Here is a 19,856-nt window from a genome sequence, read left to right on the forward strand (position 1 = left end):
CTGGTCCCCTTACCCTATTATTATTATTATTATTATTATTACCATTTATTTATATAGCGCCACTAATTCCGCAGCGCTGTACAGAGAACTCACTCACAACAGTTCATGCCCCATTGGGGCTTACAATATAAATTCCCTAAGACACAGACACACAGACAGACTAGGATCAATTTTGTTAACCTACTAGTATGTTTTTTGGAGTGAGGGAGGAAACTGGAGCAGCCACACAGATAAGGCCATGGTCGGGAATTGAACTCTTGACCCCAGTGCTGTAAGGCAGAAGTGCTAACTTCAGGCTGGCTTAACCCTGGTCAACATGTCCCTGTAAAAATGTATATAATGGGCCAAAAGCCCCAAAGTAAATCTTTATAACATCTTCATTACCTTTAAGTGTTTTTGTGTAACAGATCTTTTAAAACCTATTTTTGGCGAAAATTGGCACTAATACTAAAGCTACCGATTGTTCCTAAGAAACTTCTTTACCTATTGTAATCCTGTGACGAGCCAGATAAAAGATAACACTCTTAACATTCCCAAACTGTCCCGTGTTGAGCCCAACATCCTAAGGCAAGACTCTACCATGCAGTCCTGATCTAAACTAAGTAGTCAGAAGAAGATTACCAGAGTAACCAATAAAGAGGTGCTGTAGCAGCTACACATAGCATACAGAAGTAAGCTGGTGAAGGAGCTGGTGAACGAGCATAGTGATGGCAGCTACTATTCTGTTGCAGCTAAGGGTATCGGTATCACGTTGGCGTGCAGTAGACACAGCCTATGAGTGTCTGGTTTTGCCAAGCAGCTCTAGTTAGAGGGATTGGTCATGGCATGTTACTGGCGGTAAGTAAAACCCCAAACAAATAATCTGTTAAACCCCAACAATGAGAATTACACAATAAGAAAAAAAACAAACAAACAAACATGCAGATTCAATAATAAAGTTATTATAATCGAGTTATGAGCTCATAGGAAACTAGTAGTAGTTATAAAATACCTTCACTTGATATGTCCCCAAGGCCCACATCCTCTTGCTGCATGAATAATTGTGAGCCGATTAAATAAGGCAGAGGTCGGTCTATATAAAGATCCTGCAAATAAATAGGTTTCCAGTCTGTTACTCAATAGTCTCAGAAACACACAATATGTTCAGTTAATGCTGCTAATCCAACACCAATAACACAAATGTGAGTAAGTGAAGGACTATCCGTTTTCTTACAATAAGGCATCCCTGTGGTATTGCGAAGAAAACTTTCACAGAACAGTCACAAACAACAGAAGTTTGCAGATCAATGTATGGCTAATTGGTGTAGGTATCTATAGGTAGAGCACTGCTAAAAAGCAATCTGTAACTGAACTCCAAAGATCAGTGCTATCATTTCCCATTAGACTATAACAAGATAATCTCTGAATTTGCCTCATCTCTATTGTTATTGCTTTTTTGTAAAAACCCAAACTTTTATGTAACAGTTTTTAAGTGTCATATATATATATCATGTTCATATTATATGTACCTATTCAATTCATTGCCACATTTCAGTGCAAGGTATCTTTATTCCAACCTTTCACAAGTTAGTTAGCTTAGAATGTTACAATGTCCACAAAGCATGCAACGTATTGTTATAATAAGATTTTTTAATATAGCACCCAAATGCAGGAAACAATAAATGTAAAAAAAACCAAAACAACATCGCTATGATGGGAACATATTGTAATAAGAAAAAAAAGAGAAAAGAAAAATCAGATTATGAGCATTGTTTATGTATAAAGCGGTAATACTGAACTGAAAAAAGGTGCACTAAAGCTACCCATTTACCTTCGGTTCCAAAATAATTTCAACCCTTTCATTTGCTTCTTCCTCTTCGGAATCAGAGTTTCCTGCCTTGATATCAAGTTGTTCAAATGCCGTTTCCAGCACTTGTAATCCATAATTTACAGCTTCCTGGATTTTTGGAATTAATTCTGCTTCCTTTTGCTCTCGGGTTTTCTCCTTTAAAATGGCAAAATAATAATAATAATAATAATAAAAAATTCAGGCAACAGAAGTAAGTGTAGCTCAGAGTGGATATTGGGACAGTTGTGAGGGTGCATTAGTATGCATAATATAGATGGGAGTAGAGTACGCTCTAATAAAAAGATCCATCTCTTCTTATTCTGTATACACGAGCACATGTACAGTATCAGTTCTCTTTTGTTGTATACTGGACTTAATTCACTGTCTCCATAAAAGATATCTACCCAAAAATTACTCCACTAGAGAACACAACAGAAATGACACTGCATATTTATTTATTCATAGAAGTATAGCAGATACTTAAAATTACATTTAGCATACAGGACATACAACTGCCAATATGACCCCTATTCAGGTGGGGGGAGGCTATCTTAGGGAAGAAAGGCAATTAGGGGTGAAATAATACATATTTCAAGATGAAATCTACCTGTTCAGGTTTCTCTCCAGGGTCCGACTTTACAATATGTTCTTCAATTTCTTCATCATACACTCTCTAAAAATAAAATGTTAAAATGAAATGTTCTACTGATATTAACTGTTCTAAAGCTGCAAAATCCAAATATCAGCACATAGTGGGCAGCATAGTGGCTAAGCGGTTAGTACTTCTGCCTCACAGCAATGGGGTCAGGTCATGAGTTCAATTCCCAACCATGGCCTTATCTGTGTGGAGCTTGTATGTTCTCCCTGTGTTTGCGTGGGTTTCCTCCCACACTCCAAAAACATACAGGTAGGTTGATTGGTTGCTATCCAATTGACACTAGTCTGTGTGTGTGTTTGTTAGGGAATTCCAAGTCCTTGCCCCAAGTTCCAATGGGGCAAGGACTGATGGGAGTTCTCTGTACAGCGCTGCGGAATTATATTTATATAAATAAATGGCGATTATGATGATGATAGATTGGTAAACATTTATAGTTTTACTACCAAATGATTGTCATCCACTATCCTTTGTACTTTAAAAATGTTATTGATATGGGATGGTCATTCCAATCCATATCATATTTAAAAGCGGGTTTCCTTATTCACATGATTTTTAGTTATTGCTTAAATTACTACTGCTTTCTAGCTTCCTTTAGTGTTCATGTAGTTATATAATCATCAGATGCTATTTCTGTTCCCATAGAATAGTAATAGACAACCGGATACACTTCAGAACCACTAAGGTCAACCCTCTAACCTTCAAAATGGTCACATATTACCTTTAATGTCAGTAAACAGTTAAAACAGCACATTTAATCAAAGAATGAGACAAGACAATCTATAAAAAACCCAAAGCTTACAATAAAAGGAAAAAGGAGCTGTGGGCTGCAGTTGAAGGCTCGGAGGGCCACATGCTGCGCTAGAGCCACCTGTAGCCCATCGCTGCCCTAGGATATGGCAAAGTTCTGCTGCAATCTCTGCATTGGGTACAACTGTATCTAGTAAGCAGCTTTGTGTGCATCTCAGGGCAATGAAAAAAACTCTGCCTGATTATATAAATACATGGCTCAAAAGCTCTGTAGAAAGCTAAGAGAAAAAGCAATGCATTTACTAAAAGCTAAAAGAGGGTATGAACAAGCCAATCAATGAAAGTCATATTAAGGTGGAAGCCACTTATGTATTTTTTTTTTCAAATTATAAAAGTTAGTGTGTGGTGCTTACTTGTTAAGATCCTTGTGACTCCACTGTTTGTCTTTTAGCTATGCTAATTTAGATTTCAGCATGTTGCCCAGCGTCAGAGAAGATGTCACTAGCAACGTAATGATATACTAGTGCTATTTTCATAATTTTCATGTGTGTTTGCCTTATGCAAATATTAAGATAATAATGTATAGGAATAGTAATCCTGTCCCAACGCCTAAAAAAAGTGGTACTAATTTTACATGCTTGATTTATCTCACCTTACAGTGTCATGTTTTTATCTTTGTCCTATAATCCTGCTACTTTGTTTTGCATGGTACTATTGTGTATTCCTTTATATTTTCACCGAATCTGCTAAAATTCTACAATATGCTTTTGGTCAAGTTCATATGTAAATTTGAATGAATACATTTAAAATAAACCACAAAGGATTTGCAGTTTAAAATAGGTTAATAACACCTTCCCACATAAATGGAATGGCATACAAATGCAATATTTGCACTGTAAACGCCAGCAGAAGGCTCTTTCACCACTTTTTGTTATTTATAAAAGGGTTAACGTTTGAGAAAGAAATCAAAGATTTCTCAAACATCAACCTTATTTTCGTTGCTCGCTGCTGTCCCCATAGACCTCTATGGTGACAGCAGCATTTGTTAATTTATTAAGCTGTAAAAAGGACATCTCAGAAATACCATAACTAGTTACTTTCAATGGGATCAAGCTGAAGCCTCTCTTTCGAATATGCACAGCGCTTTCTCCATTTGATGGAAGCTTTAGGCTGCCAGTGAATAGGGAAAATGTTTCATGGAGGAGGGGGTCAACACCAGGGGGTAAATGTATCATCCTCCAATTTTTTCAACTTGCCGGAAATCGTCGACTTTGCATTGAAAATTTAAAGCCGCGATGGCTTGTAAAGGCAAGTTTGCCTTTACAAGCCATTGCCGCTTTAAATTTTCAATGCAAAGTCACCGATTTCCGTTGAGTTGAAAAAAACCGGAGGATGATACATTTACCCCCTGGGCTGCTTTGGGAGTAAATAGTAAATTGCAGCAGTGCTTCTTTATTTACCGCTGCAATCTGCAGGGTACATATTGTGGGCTACCGCTTTGGGGTCATACATAGTCCCCTAAGAGCTATACATTGTAAATAAGAGCTTTATTATAACAGAAGGTATTCACATTCTGTGTAATAATGCTTGTTATTATAACCAATGATATATGATATAGTTAACACCTTCTGGTTGATATGTAAAAGTAGGTTCTTACCATTTATTAAACTGTAACACAGATTAATATTTTAATCATGTTACGTAGATTTAGTGAAAGCACCAGCAATTTTTTTTTAAACTAATATATACAACGCTCATTAGAACTACTACAACTAATTAAAAAAAAAACTTTAAATGTTAAATGCTTTTTGGCTAATGGCATGAATTGCTATGCAATTAATTCACCAAGAGAAAAAGTATAGTGACTTACATTTTCTATAAACTGGGTATTGGACAACATAAGGAAATCATTGAAGATATTGTGTAACCTGCACTCAGTGGTTTTTGCCTCACGGACCAGTCCATCTAGTTGTTTTTCAATATCATGGGTTCTTGACATGGTCTGGTGAGAAAATTCTCTGAGAAAATTCAGAAGCTAAAACAAAATAAAAAAATCATTGTTAATGTAGTTGAATTAAGTAGCAAAGGCCAACACAATTAAGAAAAGTCTAGGAGAAGTAAAATCACCATTTTTATCACTAACTCTGTAAATGTCAGATTAAGATTTGCTCTCAATAAGCATAAACAGCCAAATATTAGTACACTCTGACAGTAATAAGGGATTCTGGGTTCAAGTTTAGTTTTTCGGTAATCCACTTTCTCAGTGTGAATTTAAGGTGAATATTTCTAAATAGTCCCCATTACTTCACATCTTGGACTGCACCGATCTAAAGAAACTATCAAGAAGCGACACTGAGAGACAAACGCGGTTACAGTACACTCTTACACTCACCCCAGCATCGGCCCCAAGAGACCATTTCTGGCTGCTCCTCCTGATCTCTTCCAAGGACCATGGTCTCTCCCACACTGGCTCATCTGCCGCAGAGCTCATAGGGCCGTTCATTACTAATCCTTCGGGAACCACGGCGCTTATTAGTCGGCCTTCAGCTAGCTAACGAAACAGACTAGATAACCGTCAGCAGACAGTCGGGGCTTAACAACGTTATATCCCAAGGAAGAGAGTGAAGTTTTGCATTTCTGGCTGTCTGTCTAGATTGACACAGGCGCCATGTTGGAGCTCAGCTCAGGTGACAGGAGTCATGTGACATGACCGGATAATGCCATTTGTATGGCGGTGGGCGAGAAGCTTGTACAGGGGAGATTCCCACTGCGAGTTACAAGCTTGGCAGTGTATTGTGCTCGGTACCACGAAGTAATTACATTTATTTACACTGTATTACAGCCCCGTTAGAGGGACAACATAGGAAATTTCAACTATTGAAAATTTTCTAAATTACCTCGTTTTATAAAATTGGGAAATGAGGATTACCAGGGCTTTTTGTAAATTAGCTTATTTCTCATGGTATTTTTTCGTGAACGTTTTGCATATATGGTAAATACAATTGGTTTTGAGATCTGTTAGGGGAGGCTGTACATATATGGCGTTAATATACTGTACTTGTCCAGATACTTTCTGACACTGTTGTCCACATGATCTAAGTTATTGCATTTACAAGCAAACCTATGACATTAGGGGGTATATTTATTAAACTGCGGGTTTGAAGAAGTGGAGATGTTGCCTATAGCAACCAATAAGATTATAGCTATTATTTATTTAGTACATGCTACAAAATGATAGCTAGAATCTGATTAGTTGCTATAGGCAACGTCTCCACTTTTTCAAATCTGTAGTTTAGTAAATATACCCCTAAGGGGGGGGTATTCAATTGTCAGCGAGTTATTTCTTTAGAGCGTGTTAAGTCATTTTAACGCTGTTTTTCATAATTTTCGAGCTGGTTAACTTTAGCCGCAATTCAATTCCATTCTTTTAAAACTTTTTATTTAAAGAGGAGACAACAGGAACAGTACAGACAACAATTTTGACAAGAAAGAACTTAATATTCAAGGTACATCCTCTAAGTTTTATACTTTTATATCGGATGGGAGGGTGAGAAGGGAAGGGAGGAGAGGGAGGGGGGGTAGAAAGGCACAAATATTATCAACAATATTGCTAATGAGTAAATAGGCACGCAAAATTGGAACATTGCTAGGAAAGACTTAGACACATAGTTACAATGACTGCCCAAAAAATCAGAAACATACAGGTATTACTCACCAGCCGCGCACCATATCCAGCCTGGGGGAGTCCAGAGGCGGCCCAAAAGCTATGTTCCATCTGCAGGAGGAGGAGCCGTATTGGATTAGCAGCTACGGCTTTCTAGAAAGTACCACGGGGCCCACACCTTATCGAAGTTATATGATTTGTCATGGAGGTAGCACGTTATACTCTCCATGCTTGCGACATGTCTTATGTATGACCGTAACTCCTGCATAGAGGGAGCTCTAGGGTCTTTCCAGTGCTTTGCTATTAAGGATTTAGCAGCTGCCAGAATGTGGGAGATTAGCTTGTTAGAAGGCGCGCTCTCGTCAGGTATAGGGCGAGAGAGAAGGAATGACCAGGGATCCTTACTTATCTGTTGTTCTGATACAGAGTTTATGAGTGTAAGAACCATGTTCCAGAAAGGAACTATGCGAGGGCAGGTCCACCATATATGTAGCATCGTACCTCTCTGGCCACATTCCCGCCAGCAGCTCGGAGTGGCCGTAGGAAACATTCCAGACAACTTATCAGGAGTATAGTACCACCTATAGTACACTTTATAGGCAGTTTCCTTAATTAGTGTGGAGATCGAGCTCTTGGCAATCCCCTCCCTGACCTCTTCCCAGCATAGATCGTCTGGAGGAGGGCCCAAGTCATTTTTCCAATCCCGCTCATGTCGGCCTGGAGTATCAAAAGTATAATCTATGAGCCAATTATAGATCAGGGAGATCATCCCTTTGGTGAGAGGTGAGTGTAAACACATGTACTCAAAGGAGGTCGGGGCCCGGAGAGCCTCCTGGGGGGGCAGAGACATGGCGAAGTGTCGAACCTGGAAGTACTCAAAAAAGAGCAGACGAAACGGTTCAAATTTATGATGGAGTTCTGACATAGAAGCCCAAGTTTGATTAACCACCAGGTCCGAAACCACCCGTAATCCCGCCTTTATCCAGAGCTTAAATTGCTTGGTTGAATTGCCAGGAGGGAAGTGTGGGTTGCGCCAAAGTGGAGTCAAAGGTGAAATAGGGGAGGACAATTTATATTTGACCCGGCATGAGTCCCAAAGGAATAAGCAGAATTTAAGAGATTGAAGAGAGGAGGCCGCTGGCGGTCTATCTATATTGGCCATACCCCAGAGTGATGCCATGGAGGGGACCCCAACATAGTGGGTCTCCAGGTCCACCCAAGCTATGGACTGGTAAGGTGCACAAGTTACCGCCACCTGGGTCAAATGAGATGCCAAATAATAAAATGTAATGTCTGGATAACCCCTACCTCCCCGAGCCCTGGGCTTCTTAAGCACTGCTATCGAAATTCAAGGGGGCTTGGCTCGCCATATAAACTTTAGAAAAGAGGAATGCAAATCCCTAAACACAAAGTCGGGAACCTTCACTGGAAGAGTCTGGAAAAGATACAGAAGTTTAGGGACCAAGTTCATCTTGATAGCAATAATCCTCCCCAGCCACGATATGATATAGCTCTTCCAAATCTCCAAGTCCTGTTTGATTTTTGACAGGAGGGGGGGAAGTTCTCCCGATACAATCTCTCATAGGATGAGGTGATATAAACTCCAAGATATTTGATCTTATTTGGCTGCCAACGTAGTGTAAAATTAGTCTGTAAACTGGACCTAAGGGAAGGGGAAGTGTGAAGGAGCATGGCCTCAGATTTAGAAAAATTTATTTTATAGCCAGACAGTAGGCCATATTCATCGATAAGTTTATATAGGGCGGGTAGAGACTCCTGAGGATTCGTCAGAGAGAGAAGTATGTCATCTGCGAAAAGAGATACCTTGAATTCCCGCGGTCCCACTGTCACACCTGAGATTGATGTCGACTGTCTGATCATCGCCGCCAGGGGTTCTATCACTAGAGCAAAAATTAAGGGCAAAAGGGGGCAGCCCTGTCTCGTCCCGTTGGAAAGGGAGAGAGGGTCGGAAAGAGATCCATTGACCAGAACCCTAGCTGAGGGAGAGTTATAGAGGGCAGATACCCCGGTCAGAAATTCAGCTGTGAAGCCGTACGCCTTCAGAGCTAGGGTCATAAATTCCCAGGAAATCCGATCTAACGCCTTCTCGGCATCCAGTGAGAGCATCATGGCCGGGAGGCACCTTTGATTAATTATTTGAACAAGGTCGATCGCACGGCGAGTGTTATCCCTGGCCTGGCGACCCGGGATGAAACCCACTTGGTCATAATGGATTAGACCCGGAAGGACTCTATTCAGACGAGTAGCCAGGATCTTTGCGTATAGCTTAATGTCAACATTGAGAAGGGAGATGGGACGGTAGCTTGCACAGTCCCTAGGGTCTTTCCCCTCCTTATGTATAACTACAATACGCGCCTCTAACATTGATTTCGGAAAGGGTTCACCATGTAAGACAGCATTGAACAAGGAGCGGAGGTGGGGAACCAATGTCTGGGAAAATCTTTTATAGTAGGCTGCGGAGAAGCCATCGGGCCCTGGGGCCTTGGAGGTCTTTTGGGCCTTGATAACTGCTAGTATTTCCTCCGACGTAATCTCCTCATTTAATTGTTGGACTAGACTGTTGGAAAGGGTAGGGAGGTTCGCTTGCCTCAGGAAAGCTGCTATCGTGTCCGCAGGAGGGGCATTCCCGGGGTTTAGAGCATCCAAGTTGTACAGTGTAGAATAAAATTTCTGAAACTCTCGCCCTATCTGATCAGGACGGTAAATAGGTAAGCCGGAAGGAGACTTCAGGGACATGACGTTGTTTTGAGATCTCTGGGCCCTCAGACGGGAAGCTAGTATTCTGTCAGCTTTATCTCCCTTTTCGTAAAACGTCTGCCTCAGCCGTTTCAAGGCCGAGGCAGTGGATTCAGAGAGAAGGAGGTTCAAATCAGATCTCGCCTTTAGAATTTTGGCCAGTACCTCTTCATCTGGAGGTAGCTTATGCTGTCTCTCCAAAGTCTGGAGTTGGATAGTTAGTGACGCACGTTTGGAAGTGGCCAACTTCTTACGGCGCGAGGCCATACTAATAAGATGGCCTCGCACCACTGCCTTGTGGGCTTCCCAGAGGGTCATGGAGGAAGTATCAGGGAGGTCATTAAAGAGAAAATACTTGTCAAGGAGGGTCCGGAGCTCCAAAATAAGTGACTGATCATGGAGAATGGAGTCATTAATGCGCCACGAGGCGGGACGAGGACGGGGTACTATGTCTGATAGGTCAGCTGAGATAGGAGAGTGGTCAGACCAAACCATCGGGTGTATGTGAGCTGCCCTGAGTCTTAAAGACAAATCGTGGCTGAGGAAGACCATGTCTATTCGTGAGTAGGTACCATGAACCGGGGAGTAAAATTTGTAATCTCGGGATGAGGGTTCCCTGAGCCTCCAGGAGTCAAAGAGGAGATGATGGGAAAGAAGGGATACCAAGGCCTTAGATTTACGGGACTCCGAGCCACTGACGGGGGGGAGCACAGTGGACGATCTATCTATGCTATCGTCTACTACAACATTAAAGTCCCCTGCCATAATCACCTCTCCCTGGCGTACCTGAGAGAGTAGAGAATCCAGGGCAGCCAGAAATGAATGCTGATTCTGATTTGGGCCATATACATTAACCAGGGTGCATACAGTATTATTGAGTTTGCCCACTAGGATTAGAAAACGACCTTCAGGGTCAGAATGAGATGTCAAAAGCTCAAAGGTTACGTGGGATGCAAAAAGTGTGGCTACTCCTCGCTTTTTTTGTCTGGGGTCACAAGCATGGAAAGCAAAAGGGTACCGTTTAGATTTCAATTCTGGATGTGAATGATGGGTGAAATGTGTTTCCTGGAGAAAAACTATGTCTGCTCTATGTTGTTTAAGTGTGAGATAAAGTGTTGTACGCTTTTGTGGGCTGTTCAAACCTTTGACGTTTAATGAGAAGATCCTAAGAGCCATCTGGTGGTGAAGACAGGGCCCCCTCAGGTCCCCCAGCGAGGATCAGTCGCACTACAAATGAAAATAAAAACAGTTCCAAGTTAACACAAATGCAATAAGGACAGAAAATATAAAGAAGTGCCTGGAGTAGAAAGGGAGAGGAAGGAAAGGAGAGGGAAAAGGGGGAAGTAGGGAAGTGGGCAGGGCCAACGTGTGAGGACACACCTGGTCCATGAAGCCGGCCAGGGAAGGTATGGGGCAGTGCCAGCGGCAGGGAGGGCCGGACATGGGCAAAATACCCATCATGGGAGCGTGGCCAGGGACAAGGATACCCAAAAAGCCTGGGAGAATGAACTGAAAAGTGTGGACACCCACACTACCTCCCAGCCAGGGTCAGAGGAGCAATAAAACAAGCTAGGTAGGAAAGGAATGTCGTGAGGGGAGAAGGTCAGACCGCTGCCCAAAGTTAGAAAAACGGCTACACATATAAAAGATGAGCTAAGGGCAGTAGGTAAGTAGCATAATGAAACAATTAGAAAATAATACTATATAGTAATTACACAGAAAATTAACAAACAGATTAACCCAATAACTGGGGCCAATGGCCCCTACTGCCTCCCAATCTACATGAGGAATACTGAAAATCAACGATCAGTCATGTAGAGAGGAGGAACGAGAAACCGTGTGGTTTCAGGAACAAAAAGAAAAACAAGGAAACCCCAAGAACATATCAAGGCGGTGGAGCAGTAACAGGTGGTTTAGCGGTTCTTGTAACAGTCGACCACTCTTTGGTTGGAAGCTTCCGAGAAGCAGGGGCGGATCCCGTAGAGCCGGACTGCGATCCTGAAGCTGCCGGGAGAGAATGGGAAGACGGAGCCGCAAGACCCAGAGTCCCAAGGAGCTGAACTGCTTCCATCATTGAACGGGCACAATGAAGCTTATTATTATGCCAAACCAAAAGGCGAAATGGAAAGCCCCATCAATAACGGATGTTATTGTACCTGAGAATAGATGTTGCCGGTTTCAATTCACGCCTCTTGAGAAGTGTAAGTGGAGCAATGTCCTGAAAGATCTGCAAGGAGGCATCCTCAAACGTAATTGAGTCAGTCTTACGAGATTCCTGCAGGATTGCTTCTTTGGTGGTATAATAATGACACCGGAGGATGACGTCCCGTGGTTGAGAGGGCTCTTGAGAGCGAGGGCGGAGAGCTCTATGGGCCCTGTCCAGGAGAAGCTGATCTTCTGGGGTAGCAGGAGCTAGGCCGGCAAAGAATCTTTTAAGATATTGGTCTAGGAGGGATTGATCCACCTCCTCAGGGATACCCCTGATGCGTAGGTTATTACGCCTGGCCCTATTCTCTTGATCTTCTTGTTGCTCCTGCATATGAAGCATATCTTGTTTCAGTTGTTGGATGTCAGTTACCGTGTCCTTGTGGGAAGAAGCAGCTTCGTCCATTTTAGTTTCCAAATGATCCGTCCTATTCCCAAGGTCCTGAACCTCCGCCCTCAGTGAGCCAATAGCTTTCTGTACTTCTGATTGGACCGCCTGCACTGATTTCCTTGTTTCCTTGACCTCCCGAAACAGGGATTGTAGATCCTTGTGAGTCAATGGCGAGGAATCCGAGTCGTCAGAGTCGGAATGAGCTTCGAGTTGTGAGGAAGAGGTGCTTGGGGTCTTAGCCTCTGAAAACCCAAATTTCTTAAGATTCTGAGAGAGGTCTGGATCACCCGTCTTCCTGCCACCCTTCGGCATGGTTCACTCAAAGGGAACAGTCGCCAATAGATCAACTAGGGAAATCTGTTGTGAAGGTTTCTGCGTTTAGATTAGAGAAGAAGACATCCCCATGACTTTCCAAGCGAGAGCCCTGGCGCAGGGGCCATGCGGGTCGCCGTAACTTACTCCATATTGCGGCTTATATTAAAGCAGGGCAATGTCCAGACAGGCAAATATGAGAATGAGGAAAGATGACCGGGGAACGCCGTATTCCGTGTGTTTGGATGGGATAGATGACCAGAGACAGGAGAAAGGTGGCGTCCTGGAGATATTCGTTCTCTCTCGTGACAGAGACAATAGATAGATGATAAAGAATAGCCAACTCTGAAAGATTGCTCAGACCCGCTTCGTGGGACCTCTTCGAGAAGAGTGCAGGATAGTAGATATGTATTGATATTATATATCCTATTATCACTTGCAGCTTCAGAGCCTTTCTTTGTAGATGGGGATCTGCAGCTTTAATATAGAGATTGTAGTACCGACTGTCGACCACTGGGGGACAGCAGAGTATTATAGAACACAGCTTGCAGCCAACACTATGTAGTAGTATTGCACAGGAGGAGCAGTACACAGGGGAGCACACAGTACCTTTCACTGAAGATCCAGAGATCCCGCTGCTAGACAGATATAGGAGCCTGCAAAAGGATGTTGCCACTCAGCAGATCTCCAGCCAGGGTAGATCAGCCCCTCTTGCCTTGGTTCCTGCAGAGATTTTCTCGGGAGAGTTGGATCGTGCAGCCACGCCCCCACCGGAAGTGTCTCGCTTGGAGGACAGCAATCACCCAGCCCAGGGGACCGCTGACCGGAAGTAGGCCTCTTCTCCTCCAGAATGTCTCCGGACAGCCCCACACAGCTCTGCGGCCCTAGAGACAGGCGCCCACACAGCAGACGCCGTCCCCGGCCACCAGGTAAGTGTCAAGATTGGGGGGGGGGGGCTGAGCGGATAGCCGGATAGACAGCAGCCTCTGGATTTCACGCAGGGCAGAAGAGAGGTGGCCGCAGCGGGGGCCGCTTATATACAAGGCACTAACCGGCAAGCGGTGGCAGGATGCCGCAGTCACGCCAGACGGGGCCCGCACCTCCTCCAGGCACTCCTCGCGCTGTGACCGGAGGTCCCTCTGGTAATCTCCCGGACTCCCCCGCCTCGCAGGTGTATTGAGGGAGAAAGCGGGGACTAGATTGTGGCTGACTCTTGTGTTTTTGGGGACTTTTGCGGGCTCGATGTTGGGAGCTCCTGAAAAACGCGTCTGCCTGGTATGGCGTCCTGGCCACGCCCTCAATTCCATTCTTAACACTACGTTTTTCTTCAAGAAACGGTCCTCTCACGCTCCAGTAGAAGGTCTATTGAAAGTATAGGGTGTGCGAGAGGCAGCCGCGTTAAAAGCTATTCATTTGTTTTTTTAACACAGCGGGTAAAACAGGCAAATATGCCGTTTTATCTCGTACCTCTTTGGGGTGTGTTAAAAATAAAAAACCTCTGAAAAGTAGTTGAAATCATGTAAAAGTGTGGAAAAAAAAGTTACATTTATGTTTATCACTAACTTGTGTAAGTTGATTTTCTTGCAACAAAATAATTAAATAAAGAAAAAAAATCACTAATTATTATATTGATGTATGTTTTTGGTACAAATCTGAATGTAGTAATGTGTTTTGACATGGTATAGATTGTATGGTAAAAAATATGCTAAATAAAGTACTGTAATTTAGATATTATCAATGTGTAATGCAATCTAATGTATGCAAAACCTTTTTTTTGTCTTATACGTGACTGTGTTAAAACTCCCCTTCACCCCCCTAAAGTCTCGCAAACACAATTTTTAACGCCCTGGGGCAGCGTTACCTCTTTTGCAATTGAATTGCACGAGTTTTCCCACAGTGCTAACTCCAAACGGTCGCTTTTGCCGGCAAAAACCCGCGCTGGACTTTTTTTTTTTTTTTAACGCTGCGCGGGCAAAAAAATCTCGCTGACAATTGAATATGCCCCTAAGAGGTATTTACTAGCTGCAAACATTTAGTTATGTGCTAGGTGGACAAATAGATTAAGTTGTGCAAAAACAAGGTTCATTCCCAGATTCTGCTTTTTAAAACTGCATACCTCCCAAGTGACATAATTTAGGCTGACAGTCCGATTCTGGGGGATTCACAGGACATTTGTTTCAACAGGGAATGTCGGCAGGTATGTTGTCTTACTCTGCTGTTGCTGTGCACAGCATAGAGCAGGTGTCTCACACACACCTGCCTCTATGTGTTTTTATGGGTGAGAAGGATTGGGGCAGCCTAGCTTTTTAGATGCTCTAGCCACCCTGTGGAGAATGTGTCCCCACTCTCAGTGTGAAGTCACTATGCTCCCCATGATGTGTATACTTCTCCGCCACAAGATGGCTACACCCCTCGTCTTGATTAAAGAGATTAGATTGTTCGGAGGGATGGAACTGCTCCAGTAAAATAATTTTGCAGGATTGCCAGAGCACATGAAAACATGCATAGCGAAAAGTGCAAAAAAGTAACTTAAAATTCCACCATACTTACACTTCAAGAGCATCCCCTTAATTAATTTCTACTTTTACCTTTTTATTCTCCTAAAATACTGCTCATTTGAGCTTAATTTATGTCTAGAATTATTTGTGAGAGTGAGGGGACATTAGGACTGTTTTTATTACAAGTGTCACATTTGTGTATTTGCATAAGGTATATGTAAATTAGTGCAAATCGATGCACAAAAGCCATGCCAGTGAAAATACAGTAATGACCAATAGTTTTGAGAATGACACAAGTATTGGTTTTTACAAACTTTGCTGCTTCAGTGTTTTTAGACCTTTTTGTCAGATGTTGCTATGGTATACTGAAGTTAAATTGCAAGCATTTCATAAGTGTCAAAGGCTTTTATTGACAATTATATTAAGTTTATGCAAAGAGTCAATATTTGCAGTGTTGGCCCTTCTTTTTGAAGAACTCTGCAATTCTCCCTGGCATGCTGTCAAACAACTTCTGGGCCACATACTGACTAATGACCGCCCATTCTGGTCTAATCAATGCTTGGAGTCTATCCAAATTTGTGGGTTTTTGTTTGTCCACCCGCCTCTTGAGGATTGACCACAAGTTCTCAATGAGATTAAGGTCTGGGGTATTTCCTGGCCATTGACCCAAAATTTTAATGTTTTGATCCCTGAGCCACTTAGTTATCACTTTTGCCTTATGGCCAGGTGCTCCATCATGCTGGAAAAGACATTGTTCGTCACCAAACTGTTCTTGGATGGTTAGGAGAAGTTTCTCTTGGAGAATGTTTTGGTACCATTCTTTAGTCATTTCGTTTTCTTAGGCAAAATTGTGAGTGAGCCCACTCTCTTGGCTCAGAAGCCACCCCACACATGAATGGTCTCAGGATGCTTTACTGTTGGTATGACACAGAACTGATGGTAGCGCTCACCTTTCCTTCTCCGGACAAGCGTTTTTCCAGATGCCCCAAACAATTTGAAAGAGATTCATCAGAGAAAATGACTTTATCCCAGTCCTCAGCAGTCCAATCCCTGTACCTTTTCCATAATATCAGTCTGTCCCTGATGTTTTTGCTGGAGAGATGTGGCTTCTTTGCTGGCCTTCTTGACACTGGGCCATCCTCCAAAAGTCTTCGCCTCACTGTGCGTGCAGATGCACTCACACCTGCCTGCTGCCATTCCTGAGCAAGCTATGCATTGGTGATGCCCCAATCCCGCAGCTGAATCAATTTTAGGAGATGGTCCTGGCGCTTGCTGGACGTTCTTGGGCGCCCTGAAGCCTTCTTCACAACTATTGAACTTCTCCTCTTGAAGTTCTTGATGTCCTGATAAATGGTTGATTTAGGTGTAATTTTACTAGCAGTAATATCTTGTGCAAAGTAATGATGACTGCATGTTTCCTTGTAGATAACCATGGTTAACAGGTCAAACAATGATTTCAAGCATCATTCCCTTTTAAAGCTTCCAGTCTGTTATTCTAACTCAACCAGAATGACAGAGTGATCCCCAGCCTTGTTCTCATCAACACTCTCACCTGCATTAACGAGAAAATCACTGACCTGATGTCAGCTGGTCCTTTTGTGGCAGGACTGAAATGCAGTGGAAATGTTGTTTTTGGGATAAAGTTAATTTTCATGGCAAACAGTGACTTTGAAATTAATTGCAATTCATCTGATCACTTTTCATGACATTCTGTGTATGCAAATTGCCATCATCAAAAGGCAGCAGACTTTGTGAAAAATAATATTTGTGTCATTCTCAAAACTTTTGGCCATGACTGTCTAGCATGATTTCCGAATACAAAACCTCTTAAGCACTGATTTAAAACAATGACCTAATTATGAAAGCAATTAAGTCTTACTGAGTGGTTTCAGGAGGATCTGAGGATTTACCCGCACATTGATGCATCAATGCCACGAATTGACTAATGTCTCCATCAAATATAATTGGTCCTTGCTGGGTTGATCAACAGCAGACATCGGTGACATCTGAGGCCCGGAATCCAGGGACATACCTCAGGCCTGGACTGGACAGCAGTCTGTGGACACTCAAACTGGGCAGCAACCTCAGAGAACTACCCAACTGGACGGCAGATCAGGAGTCCCTAACTGGGACGGCAGGATAGGAGTCACCGACTGGAACAGCAATAGGACTGAAAAGAATGAGCTTTACTGGAGAAGATAGATCTGATTCGGACTGAGCAAATTTCTCTGGGGGCTCGATCTGAGCACATGTCTCTGGGGGCTTGGAATGAGCACATATCCTAGAGGGCTTGGGGTGATCATATATTCTAGAGGCCTTGGCCCGAGCATATTTGGCAGATGGCCCATACCAGGCACACTTTGCAGAAGGCCCAGACCAGGCACACGACTCAAGTGCCCGGACCGACTAGTGCTATGAGACACCTCTGACCAGGCAACGCTTTGAGGCACCTCTGCCGGGCAGAGCTGTGAGGCACCTCTGACCGGGCAGCACTGTGAGGCACCTCTGACCGAGCAGCGCTGTGAGGCACTTCTGGCTGAATAGTCTGAAGGGACAGCACCCTCTCTGGAGCAGGTTGGAGGGACAGCACCCTCTCTGGAGCAGATTGGAAGGATAGCACTCTTTCTGGAGCAGGTTGGAGTGACAGCACCTGCTCTGGAGCAGGTAGTAGGGACAGCACCCACTCTGGAGCAGGTTGTAGGGACAGCACCCTCTTTGGATCAGGTTATAGTACAGCACCCTCTCTGGAGCAGGTTGTAGGGACAGTACCCTCTCTGGAGCAGGTTGGATTGACAGCATGCATCTGGAGCAGGCTGGATTGTAGCTGTCTTTGAAGTTGATTTAGTAAGCAATCCTATGTCCAGAGAACCTTTGGGGTAATGCAGAGATGATTTGGGTCTACACCAGTGTTGGCTAACCTGTGACACTCCAGGTGTTGTGAAACTACAAGTCCCAGCATACCCTTTCAGCAATAAGCTGCTATATATTGGCAAAGCATGCTGGGACTTGTAGTTTCACAACACCTGGAGTGTCACAGGTTAGCCAACACTGGTCTACACAGTTGGCATTGCACCAGGATGTGCTCTGCACTGGCACAGTAAAGATTATAACAATATCAGAGACTGTAACCTGTCAGAGATGTAGAGATATTCTAAGGATGAGAGATCTAATACAACTTACACCTAAAGATACCAAAGTTAAGTAGCCCAGGTTACAAACATTTCTATAAGTGCACCAACATTAACTAGTTAATCTTTAAAATGATTTAATATTGCCAAGACTGCGTTAAATCATTGTTGCTTTAAATTTTCCACACTATGTGTGAGTGAGTTGTGGGAGAGTATGGGTGCCATGTGGCAGCCATCTTGTTTGTTTGTCATTACTGTTCACCGTACTGTAGACTTTGATTATTATCTTCTCCTTTGACCCACTTACCCAGCCTAGAATCTTCCCCTACTGCAGTGTACCTCTTTTAGCTCCTAGGAGCGAGAAACCCTACGACTCCTTCATCGCGGCCTACTCCACGTCTCCTCACGGGGACCCAGCGCTGAATATGGCTTCTAGCTCCGCCAGGATTTCCGGACAAAGAGACGGGACGAAGCACTCTCAGATCAACTTACTTGCTTGAAGGCTGACGCTGTGGATGCCAGAGCTGTAGTACACAACTTGTGGCCCATGCAAGCGAACACCGCGGTCTCCTCCCTATGGAACCCAGCTAAGGCTACCAGGTCAGTGTGACGCGCCCCAACTCACAACTCGTTTGGTCAGCCCTACAGAAGTTGGTTTTGACACCACTGCTGGTTTGCTTGACCCCTTCCACCTCATGAGACTGAGGATCCTGTACACACCACATAACAATTGACAGGGTAGTGACTCTTCATGCAGTTGTGAGACAAGGTGGCACTTTCCCAGATACCGAGGAGTTAACTATTGAGGGATACAGCTCTTTTGGTTCATTCCCTCTATGCGACCACTTGGAGAGCTACAGCTGCACATGCTGTCTGATATCAAGCAGAAAACCTGTGCTTACCTTTACAACACATCCCTTGCAGCAGTGTGGTATTATACTGCCACCCAGTGGATAACTGCTAATACAGATTTTCTAACATTGAGTTCTTTGCTGACCTCTCAATGTTGTAGTTACAACTCCACAGTGCCTGTTAACACGATTCAGTCTTCATCTTCAATCAATAAAAACCTCCTAACAGAGAGGCTACGCCACCTTGTATTGAATGCAGTATCGACAATGCACGAGCAACAAGAAGCCGGAATTCAGCCTAGAGAGTAAATGAGTTGCCAACGCACCGGGACATGGGGGAATGCATGACATGTTAACTTCACAGAATTCTTGTCATAACAACGGGAGAGAGAAACCTAACCACTAATTGGACTCACTTATCATTCCTACTGGATACTGCAGACCTTGCCTGACCTCGGTCCCACGTCGCCACAATGCCACATAGAAATAAAAAAATCTCTAACCCAGGCACAGCCTCAATTTTCACTTAAGCTTAAAAAAAGACACACCTTGCAAGTGATGACATCCTCGCCAGTGCGAGACTTAGACTCAGACAATGATGACTCTAGCTCTGTCAATGAAACATCCATATCTGCAGAATTAAGCGGACTTAGAACAAAAAGTAGATGAGGTCTGTCATTTCCAGGAGTTTGTATCCACAGAACTATCAGAAATCCGTACTGATATGGAATCGTTTAGGGAACATATTGAGGATATTGAGAATAGATCCAGGCGTAATAATCTTCGCATCCGAAATATCCCAAAAACAATAGACAAG

The 19,856-nt window shown here is 43.4% G+C and overlaps 1 protein-coding gene across 3 annotated transcripts in view; it reads right to left on the bottom strand.

Moving 5' to 3' along the window:
* WASHC2C (WASH complex subunit 2C) overlaps nt 1-5,932 on the bottom strand; it is a 41,001-nt gene extending 35,069 nt beyond the window's left edge. For all 3 annotated transcript variants that reach the window (XM_075216553.1, XM_075216554.1, XM_075216552.1), the window contains exons 1-5: nt 5,626-5,932; nt 5,104-5,268; nt 2,436-2,501; nt 1,811-1,984; nt 992-1,085 (exon numbers count right to left, since the gene is read on the bottom strand). In XM_075216553.1, coding sequence (XP_075072654.1) covers nt 992-1,085; nt 1,811-1,984; nt 2,436-2,501; nt 5,104-5,268; nt 5,626-5,736 — 610 coding nt within the window. In that variant the 5' untranslated portion in view covers nt 5,737-5,932. The remainder of the gene's footprint in view (nt 1-991; nt 1,086-1,810; nt 1,985-2,435; nt 2,502-5,103; nt 5,269-5,625) is intronic.
* Nucleotides 5,933-19,856: the final 13,924 nt, after the last annotated feature.

This window comes from Mixophyes fleayi, chromosome 6, assembly GCF_038048845.1.
Source record: "Mixophyes fleayi isolate aMixFle1 chromosome 6, aMixFle1.hap1, whole genome shotgun sequence".
Taxonomy (NCBI): domain Eukaryota; kingdom Metazoa; phylum Chordata; class Amphibia; order Anura; family Limnodynastidae; genus Mixophyes; species Mixophyes fleayi.